General features: G+C 43.3%; 2 protein-coding genes across 5 annotated transcripts; one reads left to right on the forward strand and one right to left on the reverse strand.

Annotated features, from left to right (window-relative positions):
• Nucleotides 1-2,063: 2,063 nt before the first annotated feature.
• On the reverse strand, nucleotides 2,064-5,709 carry smim22 (small integral membrane protein 22). The gene is made up of 4 exons (XM_015040036.1): nucleotides 5,599-5,709; nucleotides 4,359-4,496; nucleotides 3,775-3,845; nucleotides 2,064-2,384 (listed from the first exon to the last, which is right to left on the reverse strand). The coding sequence occupies exons 2-4, from the start codon at nucleotides 4,486-4,488 to the stop codon at nucleotides 2,337-2,339; spliced, it is 249 nt and encodes an 82-aa protein (XP_014895522.1). The 5' UTR covers nucleotides 4,489-4,496; nucleotides 5,599-5,709; the 3' UTR covers nucleotides 2,064-2,336.
• A 575-nt stretch (nucleotides 5,710-6,284) lies between these two features.
• cog1 (component of oligomeric golgi complex 1) lies at nucleotides 6,285-17,887 on the forward strand. Of its 4 annotated transcripts, XM_015040039.1 has the most exons (16): nucleotides 6,285-6,670; nucleotides 6,799-7,058; nucleotides 8,382-8,563; nucleotides 9,371-9,547; nucleotides 10,183-10,339; nucleotides 10,451-10,661; nucleotides 10,780-11,146; nucleotides 11,912-12,342; nucleotides 13,161-13,307; nucleotides 13,389-13,550; nucleotides 14,145-14,269; nucleotides 14,656-14,764; nucleotides 14,899-15,008; nucleotides 15,807-15,888; nucleotides 16,052-16,077; nucleotides 17,675-17,741. In XM_015040039.1, exons 1-15 carry the CDS (start codon nucleotides 6,362-6,364, stop codon nucleotides 16,058-16,060), a joined length of 2,838 nt encoding a protein of 945 aa, XP_014895525.1. In that variant the 5' UTR covers nucleotides 6,285-6,361; the 3' UTR covers nucleotides 16,061-16,077; nucleotides 17,675-17,741. The 4 variants fall into 4 exon arrangements, with proteins under 4 accessions (XP_014895525.1, XP_014895523.1, XP_014895524.1 ...); XM_015040037.1 differs by lacking the exon at nucleotides 16,052-16,077 and having other exon boundaries at nucleotides 17,675-17,887; XM_015040038.1 differs by lacking the exon at nucleotides 16,052-16,077 and having other exon boundaries at nucleotides 6,805-7,058; nucleotides 17,675-17,887.
• The last annotated feature ends 128 nt before the right edge of the window (nucleotides 17,888-18,015 follow it).

Genomic DNA, 18,015 nt, shown 5'->3' on the forward strand with positions numbered 1-18,015 from the left:
ACATGACAGAACACCTGTCATGTTTATGACAGTGTCATGTCAGTCTTATTCAACCCCCTTCAAATAAAGTGTTACCCATTTTTTTTGTCTAAATATGTTGGCCCCTAGATGCCGTCATAGAATTCTGGCTTTATCCAATATGGCTGCCCTCATAGAGAATGTAGAGGACTATTTCTTTGCACTGTGATGTTTGCATTGCAGTAAAGCAATGACATCACATCTGCTCCCAAAACTAATAGTAAACGATTAATAGCAGGAAGAGATGTTGATTATAGATCTGGAGATATTGGCTAAAATATCAGCAGGTCTGAATTGTACAATAATTATAAAATGGGAATCGACCATTAATCTCTGTTTGGTGTATCTCTATTTCAAGACTCTTTGATGCTTAAAAAGTCTTTTTTTTCTTCATATTTTTGGTGCTTTATTATATCAGATGTAAGCTACAAAGATCGTCCCACAGGGAACCCAGCTGGTACTCTGGTCCATGCTGAAGTCATTCATATCCACTGACACTGCTCTTCTTCAGGTTAAGTTTGTAACTCCAAAGTGTCTGCTGACTAGACAGCATCAGGAGCAGCAGCAGGAGGAAAACAGTTTTCCTTCCAGCTTTGCACACATTCTCTGGATTTAACCCAGCTCTAAGCTATTTGTGTCGTTTGTTTCTGTCCGCTCTGTGTTTGTATTTATGTTTCTCATGTGGTTAATCTGTGGAACATTAATCTAATCATGAACAAATGATTTCAGCACTCTAAGTGTTAATCTGTTTTGAGAAGCTGCCTGTAAAATGAAATGTGGAAAAGATTCCTCTGTACAATAAAACTCTAAAAGAACCTCGTTTGAGCTCTGCTTTTATGAATGGATATTAGGATTCTGTGTGACACACACACTTTTATTAAATAACATGTTTTTGCATATTTGTTAGAACTGTCACCATGTCATAACAATTTGGTATGACATTTATAATCTGTGAAAAAACCCGAGCTCCTCTGCCTCCTCCCTGGTCTCACAGCCATCTGCAGTGATGCAGCGCTTCCAGGCAAGAACAACCAATCAGAGCCAGGAGGAGGGTCTTGGCGCTCTCAGTCAATTTGTGTATATGCTGCTAAATGTTATAAAGGTGAAGAAACAACTCAACATTCCAGGAAAACATTATCCGCCCTCATCGGTATCCATGCTAACTAGCCTTAGCATTCACGGCAGGCTAAGGCTATGGAGGTACTGTTGTCTTTAGCCATATGCCTCGTCCAGTAGAGGTTTGGTTTGGTTTCAACTCACTCTGATCTTGAAGTTATTTTGTCAGGCCAGCCACAGCAGAAGGTTCTCCACAGTTTCACAATGGTTCCCCTTCGAGTTCTCTGCAATCCTAGAACCATAGACTGTTCCTGTCCATATGTTTCTTCACGCGATGAGTCATTAATAAACATGCCGCTCCGTCATCCTCCTACTACTGCCTGTCGTCGTCTTCGTGGTTTCTGCCAATTGTTGGTCATGTGGTTCATGTGTTGCGGAAAAAATCTTTTCACTGCAGTTTTGTGAAACAAACCAATTTTGATACGGCTACAAAAACACAAACACACACACACACACACACACACACCAACAATGAAACATTTGAAATTGGGGTGTTTCAAATAAATTTACTTTTGAAATGTCAAATTGCAAAATTATATGGTCAAAAGAAACACAGTTGTGACTTTTTCTCATCTGTTCTTTACTTACTTAAAATTCGTGATTTAAATCCAATCAACATTTAATTTTCAACTTACTAAATTCTGAAAAGCCCAGATTGAATCTCCTGTAGTTGTGCTGTTTTTCTGGGTTGCTACCATCTGAGGAAGGTTGGATGTTTGGGTCAGCAGGAATCAGTCTCACAGGAAGTGGTGACAGTGTCAGATTCCACTGCAGCTCTGTCTCTGTGTCCCATTAAACTCCTCCACAGTGAAATCCTTTCTGCTCTGTTTTCTCTGTTTGGCCTCGACTCCAGCTGTACAGAAACCTGCTGGATTCCTCTGCAGCTCAACACACTCACTGCTGACTGAACAGCACAGGAGGACACAGAGCCAAACACTAAACTGCTTTATTACTCAGTAAAAATCTTTAATTACATTTGAATCATTTTAGCAAATCTATATACAGGTCTCCCAGTGGTAACCTGGCAACAAAACCCACAAAGCTGCGACTGGGAAAAAACGATCACGTGAGCTAACTTTCCATTTGGGCAAACAACATTGTGCAGGAATTATATTCTGAAGCGTTTTGATTCCAGTGTGCGTTTTGGCACAGGAAGAGGATGAGAAGGTTCTGCTGGGCCTCCTGCGGTCCGACCGGGTCGTTCAGGGGTCCATGCCGTAGTTCTCTATGCCGACCTTTCTTCTGCGTGGCTGTTCAGGAAGAACACACACAACATAAACAATACCTCTGTCAGTAACACACACATGTACAGGTATATGTCAGTGAGTTAGTATTTCTAAAGTTTATTAGGTTCTCTTACGTGGCAATATGAACTGATTATTAAATAACAGCAGAATGCTTGAGCGAAACTATTTTAAGCATTCATTTCTGATCATTTTATTATTTTTTGGCAGCTGAAAGCTTAAGATTCAGGTTTATTGATTTAAAGATGCAAAATGATTTTTTTATTTTTTTTTACAGTACTATGAAGCTATAACTTACACAATCATGGGTGGGGGGAGGGGGTTAAGACAGAATAGGTTGTTGCTAAAGAAGCTGAATGTTTACAGACTGCTATATCCAAAAATATGAATGGAAAGTTTTGTGGAAGGAAAAAGTGTGACAAGTGTGACCTCTTATCAGATGAAAGTACATTTTGCATTTATTTTAGTCCCAGAAAGAATCCTCACTGTGTGAAGTCCAGAGTGACGTTTTCACAGTCAGAGGTGATCTGGGGTGTCATGTCACCTGCTGGTTCTGGTCTACTGGGTTTAACAAATTCCAAAGTCAGTCCAGCTGTCTAACAGACTAAAAGTCCACATGCCTCCTTTAATCACCATGGTAACATCAGAAAAGTGGCTTGACCAGAACTCCATAGAGAATCTATGAAGCTTTAACAAGAAAAGATGAGAGACAGCTTCCGAAACAACCTGGGCTTCCAGAACCCCAGTAGAACCGGACCGGTCTCCTCCCCGCCTCGCTGCCCTGATGGAGGAACTCAAGCACAAGGAGCCCAGACCAAGAACCGGTGCAGATACTGCACAGCAGAGGCGCAAAAAGTGGGTATGCAGCCTATGCAACGCATAGGGGCGCAGCACCAGAGGGGGCGCCAAAACCCCGTCTGGAGGGGGCGACGCGCCAATTATGACATTGGGCTCCTTCACCTCTTGCACATAACGAGGTACATGTAGCGAGTTTTACACTTCATGTAGCGTCGCCTCGGGGGAGGGGGGAGCATCGCTCCTTCACCCTGACGTTCCTTCCCTTGGGGGGGTGGGGGGCGCCGATTTATGTTTTCGCATCCACCTGAATAATGTGTAGTTGCACCACTGCTGCACAGCACATGGACAAACATTTATACTTTTAAATCCGTGACTGAAAGTCAATATTAGGTTTTCATTAAGCCAGCCAGGGCCGGCCCAAACCTTTTGTGGGGCCCTAAGCAGGTTCTCATTCGGGGCCCCGCATGCCACCATGATGCTTCATCATTCCTAAGATACTTGCTGTGTGTAACATAACTACAACATTAGCTTTTTTTGCGCTTCTCTTACATCATACCAGAATCATTAGTGCTGTTGATTTCAACCTTAGAGTTTTTACCTTTTCATTGTCACAGCAGCCGCAGCAGCAGCACCGGATGAGAACCAGCAAGACCAACGTGAGAACCACGCCTGTGCACAACAGTGACAAGAAGCAGGAAGAGTTCAGACATCAGTATTTGTACAAAAACCGGTTTACAGATGGAAAGGAATCCTCCAACGTGTGTTTTTGGAAACCAAACTTCTGTTGAGGTATAATTTGAACCTTTGCGATGTTAGCAGAGCTCAGTAGAGCAGATCACACTCAAGTAAAAGAAGCACTACTTCAACATTTTTACTCAATAAAAGTAGAAAGTAGCCATCCAAGAAATGATTCGAGTAAGAGTAAAAAAGTATTTGGTAAAAAGTCTACTTGAGTACTGAGTAACTGACTATGGAGACTTTCAAAGTATGCTTATGATATTATGATATTGGAGTGTGTAGTTAAATCACCTGCTCTGGCTGTACTGATGGAAACTAGCTTAAGCTAAATCTGATTCTAAGCATATTTTATCATTGATTTTTGCACATTTCCACTGTTTTGAATACACTAATAAACCAAACTGAACTCCAGCATGCTGCCGCTTTGAGCGCCACACTTCTTACCAATGAAGATAAAGAAGATGGCAAAAGAAGCGATGTCCCAGTCAGACTGGAACATCTGCTTCGACTGCAGTCTGGAGACCACATCGCTGAACTGGTCCTCAAACTCCTGCTGGATGTTCTTCTGATCCATGTCCCAGTCTGCTCCCAGAAAAACACAGAACCAAGAGAAGTGGATTATTGTAAGAACTATTTAGAACCAGGCATGGACAAGTATGAGGTTCAGACTGATGACTTGGAGTAAAAACACCAACTGTTCTACATAAATAAATCACATTATCTGATTGTCTTTATTTAAAAGGGGGAAAAAATCAACAGTGACTTGTACTGATGCTTAGATATCAACACATTGATTAATAAAAGTCTAATAATCTGTTAATGGAGGTGGTTGGCATCCCACAATGTGATATTTCCACCACCAAACTTTTTTTGTTTTTGTTTTCACACCATAACTTTGTTTTTCACAACTGTACATCAAACAGACATTTTTTTCTTCCCTTTTAGAAATTAAAGGAAATGTAGAGTAACTTCCTGTGCTGCTCAGGTGCTGGTCACTATGTCCAGTGGATGTTCGTCCATTTTATCAGTGAATGCCAACAGTTCTGGTCATAGTGGGTTTGTCCTGGTTGGGTCAGGAGTACAACAGCGGCCTGTCAGGGTTGCAGTTAGAATTGGTGCGAAAGGGGATTGAAGGGATGACACCTTCTGGCATTCTAGGGAAAGTTTAATCTTTAAACCTGGCCGTATAGTGAATCACGCCTTTATCTTTGGGGAAATGCTGAGGACGTCAGAATGTCTGTAATGAAAGATTGGTGTTTTTAATTAATATAGTATATTAGCACAATTCAGCATTGATTTGGGGTCAATAGAGCTCATGACCTGGAAGCTACTGGTTGTTGTTTTTATTTTTTTTATTTTTCCCGAGGGCAAATGTGTTGGTGGTCCATAAAGGAACCTCCGCTTTCTGCAGCGAGAACACGGAGCCGAGATATCCGCCCTCTGTGAAACAGTCCACGGTGTGAAACCCCCCACTGACCGCAGGGAACCACGGAGCGAATATCTGAGGAGCATCCGACCTAAACCGAGCTTCACCGCGGGTCCTGCACTGACCTTTGGGGAAGTTATTATCATTCATCCGACTGCTGGCAGTGAAAGATCGGAACTATTTTTTAAATATTAATTTCTTCAGTAAATACAAACGTATTCTTTATAGTCTTATTGAAATAACCAGAGTCAAACCTACCTGTACGAAGAGTCGCTTGTTGTTACGGGTTGTTTTTTTTCTTCCGGGTACGAAGATCTTTTGTTATAGTGTTGCACCTGTTGATGCTCCACCCTCCTGACTGAAACAGGAGCAGGTAAAGGAGTGGGTGTGGCAGGATCAGGGCTCCGGGATGACTGTGTCGAACCACTTTGCATTTGTTTACAGAAATATAAACAAATGTTTCTGAGACTCATTTGGAGTCAGCTATAGATGGTATAAATTCTACCTATTTTTCTTTTTATTTAAATACTCCATTTACTTTTATATGCTTGTTTTTACAGTCCCGTTCTGTTTCTTTTTTCTATCAACGTTGCTGTTTTTTGCACCTCTAAGAGACATTCTATAATGTGATAATAATAATAATAATAATAATAATAATAATAATAATAATAATAATAATAATAATAATAATAATAATAATAAGAGACCGAACTGATTGCATTTATGTGGCCTGAACCTTTTATATAAATTATATTCTTAAAAAGGCTTGAAAATGATCCAACCAAATATCAACTCTGTAATATTTTCTTTCTAAACGTTCCTGGTAGGTTTTTATTTATCTTTGGATGCGGTGGGCGGGATGAGTCCTGAACGGAAATCTTCTCTGACAGACAATTTTCTTGACCAATGAACGTGCAAAACACATATGACGTCACCAACATTTGCTACGTGGAAGCAGGAAGTAGCTCTCCACCTTTTTCCGGGTTGGTTTTCCGTCACCAGCTGAACTTGTCGGTGGGGAATGATGGCTGGGGACCCCGTGCTGGCCCTGCGGATCTCGGAGATCAAGGACCCGGCGGCTCTCTTTGAGCGCTATAGCACCGAGGAGATCCGCCGGGTTGAACGCAGGGTCCGCGGGGAGATCGAGCAGAAGAAGGAGGAGCTGAGGCAGATGGTCGGGGAGCGGTACCGGGATCTGATCGACGCCGCCGACACCATCGGAGAGATGCGGGAGTGCTCGGAAAGCGTGGTGGAGTCCATCCAGGACATGCAGCGGTACTGCCACACACTGAAGCAGGGCAGGAACGGCGCGGGAGGCAGCAGACTGGAGGTACCGGTGACCCAAACTCAAAGCAGACCCTGAAGCAATCCGGTCACAACATGAAGAGTTTCAGGTGATGGAGATCTGATCCTTCCATCATCATCATCAGCATCATGTTTCTTTGTGTCCTGCTGCAGAACCAGAACCAGAACCAGAGGCAGTGGCAGGAGAAGTTCTACACCATGGCCTCCCAGATCAAGCTCCTCCTGGAGATCCCAGAGCGCATCTGGAGCGCCATGGAGGCGGCCCAGTACCTGCAGGCCACCCAGCTCTACCTGCTCTGCTGCCACCTGCACAGCCTGCTGCAGCTGGAGGCCGCACCAGGCGGGCTCTACAGCCCTGTGCTGGCCCGCTTCCCCATCCTGGTCCGCCAGGTCGCCACCACTGGACACTTCAGGTACAAGGAGGGTCAAAAGGTCAACCTGCATTTGGAAGTGTTGTGGTAGAGATTGCTAATCTCCAGGTTAAGCCTGCCACAATAATCAATTAATCGCATGATAAATTAAAATGAGCTTGATCATTTCCTTTCTATTTTTGAAGGCCAGTTTTCTTTACAGAGACTTCATGATCCATTTTATTCATGGCTTTGGTTGTGCGTGGTTTTCATTTCCATTTTATTTATTGACTTTCGTCGTCGCATTTTATTTTGGATATTTAAAATATCTTCCAATTCCAGTGTTGTGTTCTTTGCAAAATTAAAATGTATTGGACTTTGAGAGAGAAAACTTGCATTAAGATACTATTATCAATATATTACCGGTAAATAATTTCAAAACAACAATAGGAGGCCTCAGTCCTCAAGGCGCCTGTCACAGGTCAGAGTCCCGACCCGATGACCTCTGCTGCATGTCTTCCCCCTCTCTCGTAACCTGTTTCCTCTCAGTCTACTGTGAAATAAAGGCCACTAGAGCCAAGAAAAACAAAAAGAAAACAATATTATTGTAAATCACAATAATTAGTGAAGCAATTTATTGTCTAACAAAATTTGTTATTATGACAAGGTTGTGCCAGGTCTTGTAAAAAGAGAAAATTGCAGCAATGTGTAGCATCAGCATAAAAACAAAGAAGTTACGAATTATCACTACTTTTAGCATCTTATACTAGCATCAGCTAATATAAGATGCTATATAGATAATGGATTGACCCCTAGGGAATGTAGATCCTTGCATCTGACACTGAAAACAGCTGACTTTGAGTCTCTGTCCTTCAGTAACAACTTCCTCACTGAAGATTGTTATGATTAGCACAATGTAATGCAATTTTACTATATAGCGTATTTTCAGCCACAAGGCAGGTCAGAGTGCTTTACATGAATTAGAAGGAAATACAATAAAACCAAAAGAAAGACAAAAAGGTAAAAGTACAAAACTAAATATTTCTTCCTCATGTTTAACAAGAATAAGTCCATAATTTATAAACTCATAAGGGTTTCTCTGGATCTTAAGTTTGTTTCTCCATGTTTGATACTAGTAGTAAGTATAAAACTAAATGCTAGTTCCAGTTGTTCTGGGTTGAGTTTTAGATTTGCTCAGTATAAAGCAAAATGTTGGTTCTCCATGTTTGATTCTTGTTCTGGGTTGTTAAGTAAAATAACATGATAGCACTGAAATGTGTTGTGTTCACTGATCAGATTTTTTGAGTTACCTATCGGCCAATCACTGGTCAGATTCCTGCTGGCAGCAGATGTCTGGCTCCGCCTCTAAACGCCGTCTCCCTCCAGGTCGACCATCCTCCTGGACAGCAGGTCTCTGCTGCGCGGCCGTGCCGTGTCGGACCAGGCTATCGCTGAGGCCCTGGTCTCCACCATGCTGCTGGAAGACAGCTCACCACGCCAGGCTCTGGCTGACTTCCTGTTGGCCAGGAAGGCCTCCATCCACCAGCTGCTGAACCAGCCGCAGCACGGTACTGTTCCTTCGGTGAATCGTAGTCACATTCAGAGGTACTGATAGTCCAACCCAGGCATGGCTACATTATCTGTTAAACAGAACCAACAGAACCAGAAGCCATGGGAGGTTACAGGCTAATGAAGGGTTCTGATAGTTTTGGGTTTTTCATTATAGTTGAGTTTTATTAGGTTTTCAGTTTGTTATAATTGTTTTTTTGTGTGTTACTTTTTATTAGTTTTATTAGTTAAATATGATTTAGTTTAGTTTTTACTAGTTTTAGTGCTACTTCTATTTTTTGATACTTTAGCTATTTTTTAAATACGGAATTCAGAAAGATCAAAGTATTGTATTGTGTTTATGTATTCATATATTAGTTTTAATAACACATAGCATAGTTATAGTTTTTCCCAATTCATTAACGTTTTTTTTATTTTGGTTAGCAAAAATGTTTTCTCAGTTCCAATTTTTGTTATTTTGTTCATTTTCTTTAACTATAATAACCCTGGTTACTATAGCAGCAGGTGGATGATATAATTGCACTATTAATGATTTATTAATGACAATAAGTCATTAATAGTCTGTCATAATGGCAGGATAAGAACACCATCCTCTTACCCTCAAATACTTTTGTAGATGAATGGAGGGAGTCATTTGCTCGGACAGGTGGAGGTCAAGGGTCATGTTAACCCAACAGCCCGACTGCAGAGCTGAAACACTCTGACCACAGACACCAGCAGCTTGTGGGCGTACATTCAGATAAATTGCTGGTTTTCTGTCATTGTTTTGAGAATGAACCAACTCGTGGCGTGTTTTCATCCTCCAGGCGCAGGGATCAAGGCCCAGGTGTGCAGCCTGGTGGAGCTGCTCATCACCACGCTCTTCCAGGCCTACGCCGTCTTCTACATGCCTGCTGAAGGGGCTCCCAGGCCAGCAGAGGGCGCCCTCAGCTGTGGCATGCTCTTCTCCACCTTGGAGAATGTAACCTCCTGCACTCCCACAGGTAGGACAAACAGCCACCGTCTGTAGGATCTGCTTAAGTTCAACTCCACCTCTAAATGTGTTCCTGTGCCCGGTCCAAGATACATGGAAGTCATGATATGACTTGTGATTAGGGGTGTTATGATACTCGAAGCTAATGAGACAAGACGAGACACGATACTGAGTTCACAAGAACGAGACGAATCGAGATTTTAATGTTATTTTCAAGATAACTTCAAATATCAAATTTAAAGGCCTTTATTCTGCATTTTAATTAGTTTAGCCAGAAATTCAACACACTGATGTCTGTCTTTTTATCTCTTCAGTACTTAAGGCAGTGCTTCCGCTATGTAGTATTTACCGTTTCCAGATGCTATTTAAAAGATGCAATGTGATTGTGATGTAGCTCAACATAACCCCATACGTCAAGCCAGTCGTTGTAACCAGGCTTTCTGCCTCCTCACAGATACAGCCAGACTCTCTCTGCTCTATTTCTCTGTCTTTGGTTCTGTTGGTTCCAATTAGATGAAAACTGTTGTTCCGTTGAACTTGATTGTTCCCCCTGTTCCGTGTTTCTACCTTCGTGTGGACCGTTCAGGGTGCGTAGGAGTTGTTGCTCATTGATCAAGGTGATATCCTGGTTTCATGTGTTGCCAGGTAAAGGCAGAAAGGTGTTGCAGCAGGAGTGGAGTACAGGCAGCTGGTTCAGGTATCTGCCTCCATCCATCACAGAGTTTCAGCCCACTCTCCGAACCCTGGCTCAGCCCATCCAGGCGGAGCAGCTCCGGGACACGCTGCAGCAGTGGATCAATACGTGAGGACTGCTTTTCTGTCTCCTCACAAAAGCAAACTCCTCTGTTCCACTGGGGCTTTTATGTGGTTAGTTTGGTAATCAGTTCTTCTCCTGCAACTTTTCTGTTCTCAGCTGCAAGCAGGACATCTGTCAGGGCGTTGGGACCCTCCTGGTCTACGTGAAGAGCCTCAAGGCTCTGGCAGCCATTAGAGACGCCGTGTGGGATCTTCTGACCACAGACTCCATCAGTCAGCACTGGGGTAACGTATGTCAGCAGCTGCTGGGGCGCCCCCTGGCTGTGTGGGAGGACTTCCTGCAGCAGCTCTTCCTTCACCGCCTCCAGGTGGGTTCTCCTCTAAATTCAAGGATATTTGGAATCTTCTGTGTTGTTTACCCACCTATTATGTCCTGGCGATGTAAGATCAAACTTTAAATTTTTTTTCCTTTTTTTCACCCCCAAGACCATCACCAAAGAGGAAACGGAGGCCATTGCAACAAGCTCGGTGCAGCTGCTGACCTCGGCCGTGAGGGACCTGGAGGGCCAACCGGTCCAGGCCGCCGCCGGCAGCAACCCGCTCTCCGGTCGCAGTGCTCAGTACGAGGCGGATGTGGCGTCCTTCCTGTGGTCAGAGTCTCCGGGGGACCTGCTGAGCGATGCAGCCTGGGTCAGTGTGGCCCAGCGGGGCCAGCAGCAGCAGCAGAGAAGCGGACTGGCCATGAAAACGCAGGCCCTGACGCCCTGCGTTCAGAACTTCTGCTCCTCTTTGGATGCAAAGCTGAGAGCCAGACTGGACGACCTCCAGCACTACCTCCCATCACAGGACACAGGTATCCCTGATTCATAGCTTACATACGCTATCAGAATTATTTTTTTCCTCATTTCCAAAGAATATAAATGATAACGCACATTGTTTTCACTCATGGTTAATCATGAAGCCTTTTATTGTAACTTTGTTTACTCTTTTTAAATTATAATAATAACAGAAACTACTCAAATGTACCTGATCAAAACTTTACATAGTCCCTATACTGTGTATTGCCCCGATTAACATTGACAGCCTGGAGTGTTTGGTGGTATTACTGGATGAGGCTCTGGGTAGTTTCTGTTCTCATTATGATTTTAAAAGAATAAACACATTTATTTGACAATAAATGACTTCTCCCAACCACTGACCATTTGTGTTTTTGTTCATATTTTCCCACAAATGGTTAAAAAAAATAAAAAGTCCTACCGGGGTATGTAAACTTATGAGCACAGCTGTATAACTCTACAATAATCATTGCAATATTAAAGTCATAAAGAAATGCCTGGTTGGACAGTCCAGGGGCTGAAAACCAGTCTTCAGTTTTTGGTACAAAAATACAAAATGTGTTAACTCATGCATCTTACTCATTTCACTTCACATTTCCATACTCCTGTGTCAAATAAAATAAATGTGATATAATGTGAACATGTTTCCAAGGTGTGAAAACTTTCCAGACTCCTGATCTCTGATCTCTGTAAACCACAGAAGCTGCAACAAACTGTCTGAATGATGCAGCTTGCTGTAGGTGAGGTCTGCTGACCTCCATGTGCTTTTCTGCTCTCGGCAGGATCCGACTCTATCCTGGCTGCGCCGACTTCCAGCGGGCCTCTGGACTCCTCTTCGTTTAACCGCTACACGGACTCGGCAGCGGTGGAGGAAGCTCTGCGCGAAGGCTGCGTGGCCTGCGTTCGCCACATCCTGTTATCGGTCCGCTCCGAGCTGGGCTCCGCCCCGACCCGCCTCAGCTCCGTCCTGTTTATGGCCAGGCTGTGCCAGTCCGTGGGCGAGCTCTGTCCCAGCCTGAAGCACTGCATCCTGGGCAGTCGGGGACCCGGGGAAGCCTCAGCCAAGGGGACCCCCAGGCAGGGAAAAAAGCTGGGCAAACCCAAAGCCGCCCCAGAGGTCAGCCCAGCGCAGGCCAAGTGGGCGGAGCTGAAGGAGGAGCTTCTTGGCTGCAGCATGGACGCTTACCGCATCTGGAGCTCCACCCTCTCAGAAGTCAGAACCCGTCAGAACATAAAGTCTCAGGCTGAGTCCACACATAGCCGGGTCTTTATCGGTTTAAGAAACATGGTCATCCACACCTACCTGCTGAATTACATTGTTTTAAACAGGCCAAACCCATAGAGCTGCCCTCTATGGGTTTGGCCTGTTTAAAACAATGGGAAAACATAAACCTATGTCAGCCAATCACAATCCTTCAAATTAACTGCGACTTTCTGCGAGAAATTAAACATAGTAGGAAATTCATTTGTGTGAACAGAGAGAGAGACTGAACTAATTTTAAATACAGTGTTAGAATATAAAGTTAATAAAACACAAGATGATGTTGACTGGGAGTCGTGTTAAAGCCAGTGTGTCCATATTGGGAAAGATGGATAAAACAGCTGACCTCCAATCAGCTCTGTACTTGGCAACTCAGTGAATTGGATCTAACATCAGAAACAATGTAAAAATCATCAGCTTTCTGATAGTAGCCATTTCTCCTCCACTATGTGACCATTGGTACTGGTCAAGCAGTAACACTGGTCACATATGTGACGTCACGCCGCATTATTTGTTGCAGACCTTCGTGCGCTTACTTCTAAATCTCAGGTTTCAACGTCCCCACGCAAACGCGAAAAAGGAGAATTCACAAAGTCTTGGTTGGAGGTTTCATTGTTGATCATTTTTAGTGCTATTAAATGGACACTAAATGTGCATGAAAGATGAAATCGTATCAAAATATTCTGTTTCCCAGATATCTGGCTATGTGTGGACAGGTTCAGCCTCAGTGCTGTGCTGATGTGTTGCTCATCGCGGCCTTGGTTTGACAGGGGCTGATGGAGACGTTTGGCACCGCGTTGCTGGCAGAGTCTGCTGGTGCGGTTCTGAGCTCCACAACAAACTGGGAGGATCTGGAAATCCAGGAAGAGTCTGAATCAGGGAACAGCATCACGTCCAAGATCCGCCTTCCGGTTCAGGTCAGAATGATGTCACAGGAAGTAGGTTCTCTGATTTGCTGCCGTTTCACGTGACGGACTCTGAGTCTTGTGTTCTGTCAGGCGTCCTGGTTTGTGCAGTCTTTGCTGTTCCAGCTGTGCGTGGAGGTGAACAGGGTCGGAGGTCATGCTCTTCCCCGGCCCACCCTACAGGAGCTGCTTCAGTCCTGTCTTGGTCAAGTTCTGCATCGCTACGATGTCCTGGCAGAGCAGCAGCGGGACGCGGTGAGGAACACATGTTTTGACAGAGTTGATTTTCTGCTAAACGTTCAAGTCAAGTTAATTCTGTAGCACACTTAATCAACAAGACAGTTTCTCTAGATCTTGCCTTAGCATTAGTCCTTTAAACCTGGAAATGTTCTTCAGGTGACAGAAGGCCGACTTTGTAACGGTCTTTATGTGGCTTTGAAGGTTCAGGTCAAAATTGGAAATCACTACAAAAATAACTTATTAAATATAGAATTAATATTGTGACTCCATTAAAAGTATTGGTATTATTTTAAAAACAAGATATAATTATTTCATGATTTAATCAATTATTTTACATACATCGTAAATTAAGTTAAGCTGTCAACCTGACCCATCAAACTCAGTGGGTGGGGTTAGGGAGACACTTGCTGCTTCAAACAGCAAGTGAAAACAATTTCATCTGTTTATTTCCAATTTTTTAAAAATAGCAACACATTCAAACAATTATTTAATAAGTCTTCCATTTGTTGTAATTTGGCCCTCAAATTACAACAAAAATGGTGAGTTAGTAAGTAATTTGTGAGACACAAATTCTTCTTCTCTGAATTTCTCTCTTCTCCCTTTCGTTAGGAGGGCGTCCTCCCCATAACTCAGAACCGAGCCTTGCAGTTGTTGTTCGACCTTCGTTACCTTAACACCACACTGGCCAGCAGAGTGGAGGAGGGCAAGACCTCCAGATCCCAGCAGGACCCGAGGTAGGTCTGCCCTGGAGCGGGGTTTTGGTAGCTAGCTAGCTACTAGCTCAAGACTGGATTCACTTCAAACATTAAAAGCTTGAAAAAATCGGAGTGTGTCCATATGGGACTGTTTTCAAAGCTAAACATGGAGAAACGCCCAAAATCAAAGCTTTAAAACGATGTGGTTCCAAGTTCTGCTTTTAGAGAGAAGTCTGACTTCTGAAAGAACTGAAGTATTAAAACATCGTCGGATCGCATGATGTGCTGCACAGTGACGAGAAAAGAAAAGACACTCCATTTAACTGACTGGAATGTTTTTATGTTCAGTCCAACAAATCAAACTTAAACCACATTTAATTGTTTTTTTTTTCCTATTTAAACATTGTGTCCTGTTTATTTTCCAGATTCCACAAGATATGTGATTGGCTGGAAAACTTCATTGACCCCTTTGACCTGGATGTGTTTACACCTCCGCTGAACGCCAATCTCAACCGTCTGTCCCAGAGGACCTCGGTATGCTGTTGCCATGCACATAGAACGACACAGTAATGAAGCATCCTGATGTCTCAGACGTGTGTGTGCAACACTCATGAGAAGAGGCTGTTGTTCACATGTTCCAGTAGCTGTCATGTGTTTGCGTGTTCCAGGTGCTGCTCGGCCTCTTGACTGGTTCGGAGAAGCAGTTTGCACCGCGGAGCAGCACTGTCAACTCCCAGGAGCCTTACAACATTCTGCCACTGGCCAGCAGTCAGATCAGGTCAGACACGAACGTCAGTAAACAGGAAGTGAAATGTTTTGTTCTCAGTCAGACGTTGACCAGTCACCGATGCAGATTCTCAGTTTTCTTTAAAGGGGCAGTATATTGTAAAATCTACTTTTTGAGCTTTACATCATGTTATAATGTTATTGCCGCTTCATAAACATACCTGGAGCGTTGCCTTGATTCTTTCATGCATGTCTGAGAAATCTTTTAATCCCCATGGTAACCATTCAGGTGTGGAAAAATACCTGAGTGGACCTAGTTTCCAAACTTTTGAGCTTTTGCCTCACAGAGCAGCCTTCCATCACAACTCCTCCACTCAGCTCCTTCAGACTAGCCAGCAGCAATTAGCAAACACCTGGTGGAACTGAGAATCTGCTGAGTTCATTATAGAAGCTACTTCTCAGACCAACGCTGGTAAAAACGTTGTTGTGATGGCTTCCTGAAGGCGGAGTTTCAGAAAGAGCAGAAGTTTTTAGAGACAGAGGCTCTTCAATTTCAAGGCGATAAATTAGGAAGTAACATTTTGTTTACATTATATTTGAGATATAACTTAAAATTGTCATTTTTATAACAACTGAAGGTGACATAGTTACTTAATTGTGCTATGAAATCAGAATATATGACTGGAAAACGTATAACACTGCTCTTTTAAATATGAAAACTGACCTAGAATATTGAGTCTATCAGAGCTGATGACTTCACCTGTCAGGTGTTACATGATCACTGCATGATAGTCAGTGTCTGTCTGGTTCCTGTGGTCTATGTCTGATCAGCAGGTCCTGTCTGTTGCAGGTTCGGGTTATTACCTCTCAGCATGTCAAATGCTCACAAACCCACCTCCTCCTCCAGGGGATCGGACAAGTCTCAGAACCTGGTAAGTTCTGGAGCCGCAGGGGTCGGGGTGCTGAAGCTGTTCTGGGTCCGAGTGTGTTCTGAGAGAGGACATTTTCATTTACTGACAGCCACAGAGTGATGTTCTTTCTTTTTTTTGTTCCATCTGCATAAAGCGTTTTTTGTCACACTCTCTCTCCTCCCAGAGATTCTGAGATTCTGAAGCCTTCAGGCAAGTTTATCAGAGTTGTTTCTGTCTGGGTGTGTTTTGGTTGTGCTTTGATTTAGTTGGAACAGTGGCAGTGTGGGTGCTCTTCATCACTTCTTTGTATTTTCATCCTGGTCTATGTTGGAAACATTAAGAAGACTGTTTGAACGAGCCGATCCAGTCTTCGTACCGCCTTAAGTCAGGGATCATCATTATCTGACTCATCAATCATTTTTCTTGGGTCAATCAAAAAATGTTTTGACCATCTGCTTTTTATGGCCACACCAAGCAGAGCCATGAGAACTGGGCTCCATTTCCTAAACTAAGGCCGACTATCTGGGAAAATGAATAAACTTTTTTGTGCTTTGATCCTTCACCCACGCAAAATCTCAGGTTAATATCACTAAAAATGAAAGTTGCTCAACCTTTATATCTGTACACTCAAATGAACCTCCTGGTGCCATATTTAATTCCTAACAGGAAGTCATGGTTGTTTTTGAAGCAATCTAATTGGCTGACACAGGTTTTAGTTTCGAGCTACACTGCCCCCTATGGGCTTGGCATGCTTAAAGGGGAAACATTATGTACTTTTTTTTAGCTTTACATCATGTTATAATATTATTCCCTCATCAAAAACATACCTGGAGGGTTGATTTTATTCTTCCATTTTATGTTTGAGAAATCCTTTAATCTCCATGGCAACCATTCAGCAAAATGCCTGGATGGACCTAGCCCCACCTTTGAGGCGCAGCTTCTCCTTCGAACAGAAGTCTCCAGGTTTTAGAGCTTCCTCTTCACAGAGCAGCCCTCCATTTAAACTCCCTCACTCAGGTCCTTCAGACTAGCCAGCAGCAATTAGCAAACACCTGGTGAAACTGCATATCTTTATATGAGCTACTTCTCAGTGAAACGCTGTTAAAGGGTTAATAGAGGAGCCTTGTTGTGATGACTTCCTGAAGGTGGAGTTCCAGAAAGAGCAGGAGTTTTTAAAGAGACAGAGGCCCAATTTCAATGTGTTCAATTACAAGGTCAAATTTTGTTTGTCATATTTGATATAAATAGCATTTCTATAACAACTGAAGGTAGCACAGTAACTTGATTGTGTTATAAAATGGCACCATGTGTCTGAAAAACACATATTACATAAACACATATTACTGCCCCTTTAAATCATCGGGGTGGGCTGAGCAGGTTCGTGTGGATAAAAATATTCCTGAAACCTATCCCGATGTGAACAATTTTATTTTTTAAAACATTGTGATGAAGTGTTTCTTTTTATAAAGACCCAGCTACATGTGTACAAGGCCCAAGTTCACGCTCAGTTTTAAACAATCAAGACTTACATCCTGATCATATATGAGTGGTCATAATGTTTTGGCTCATCTCTGGCTTGTTTTACCTGGTTCTGCTTTATGAAGCTACAGAAGCATCACCTTGTTTGAATGCTTTGCTTGAAGGTTTTCCTTCCCACATGGAGGAATAGACTCACTGATCAGATCTAATATTAACCTGGAGTCACTAACTGCCTGGCGTGTTCTGGTTTCATTGAACATTAACAATAAACAGACTTCAGAAGAAGCTCTCCCCCAAGCATGACGGCCCCTCTGTCCTCCCTCTGCAGGCTCCTCAGTCCTCCGCAGCAGGAAGTGATGATGTTTTCCGGCCGGGCAGTCTCTTCAGGCAGCTGGCCGATCAGGACGAGGACTCAACGGCGCCCTCTCTGTTCAAGCTCAGCTGGCTGTCTGGCATGGCCAAGTAGCCCTGTGTTGGTTTTTCTGTTTGCCTCGTAGATTTTGTAAAAACACTGTATAGTAAACAAAACGTTGTCTTCTGACGTCTGCCTTCTGTGTGATTTCATTCACTTTATTCAATCAAAAACCTGCTTCTGATGTTCAAACTAGAGGTGCAGCAATAAATCGACCCTGATTCCCTCCATTTTGGGAGATCAGTGATCGGCCGATG

The sequence above is a fragment of the Poecilia latipinna genome, unplaced genomic scaffold (assembly GCF_001443285.1).
Source record: "Poecilia latipinna isolate Pla-1442-1.1 unplaced genomic scaffold, P_latipinna-1.0 Scaffold493, whole genome shotgun sequence".
Taxonomy (NCBI): Eukaryota; Metazoa; Chordata; class Actinopteri; order Cyprinodontiformes; family Poeciliidae; genus Poecilia; species Poecilia latipinna.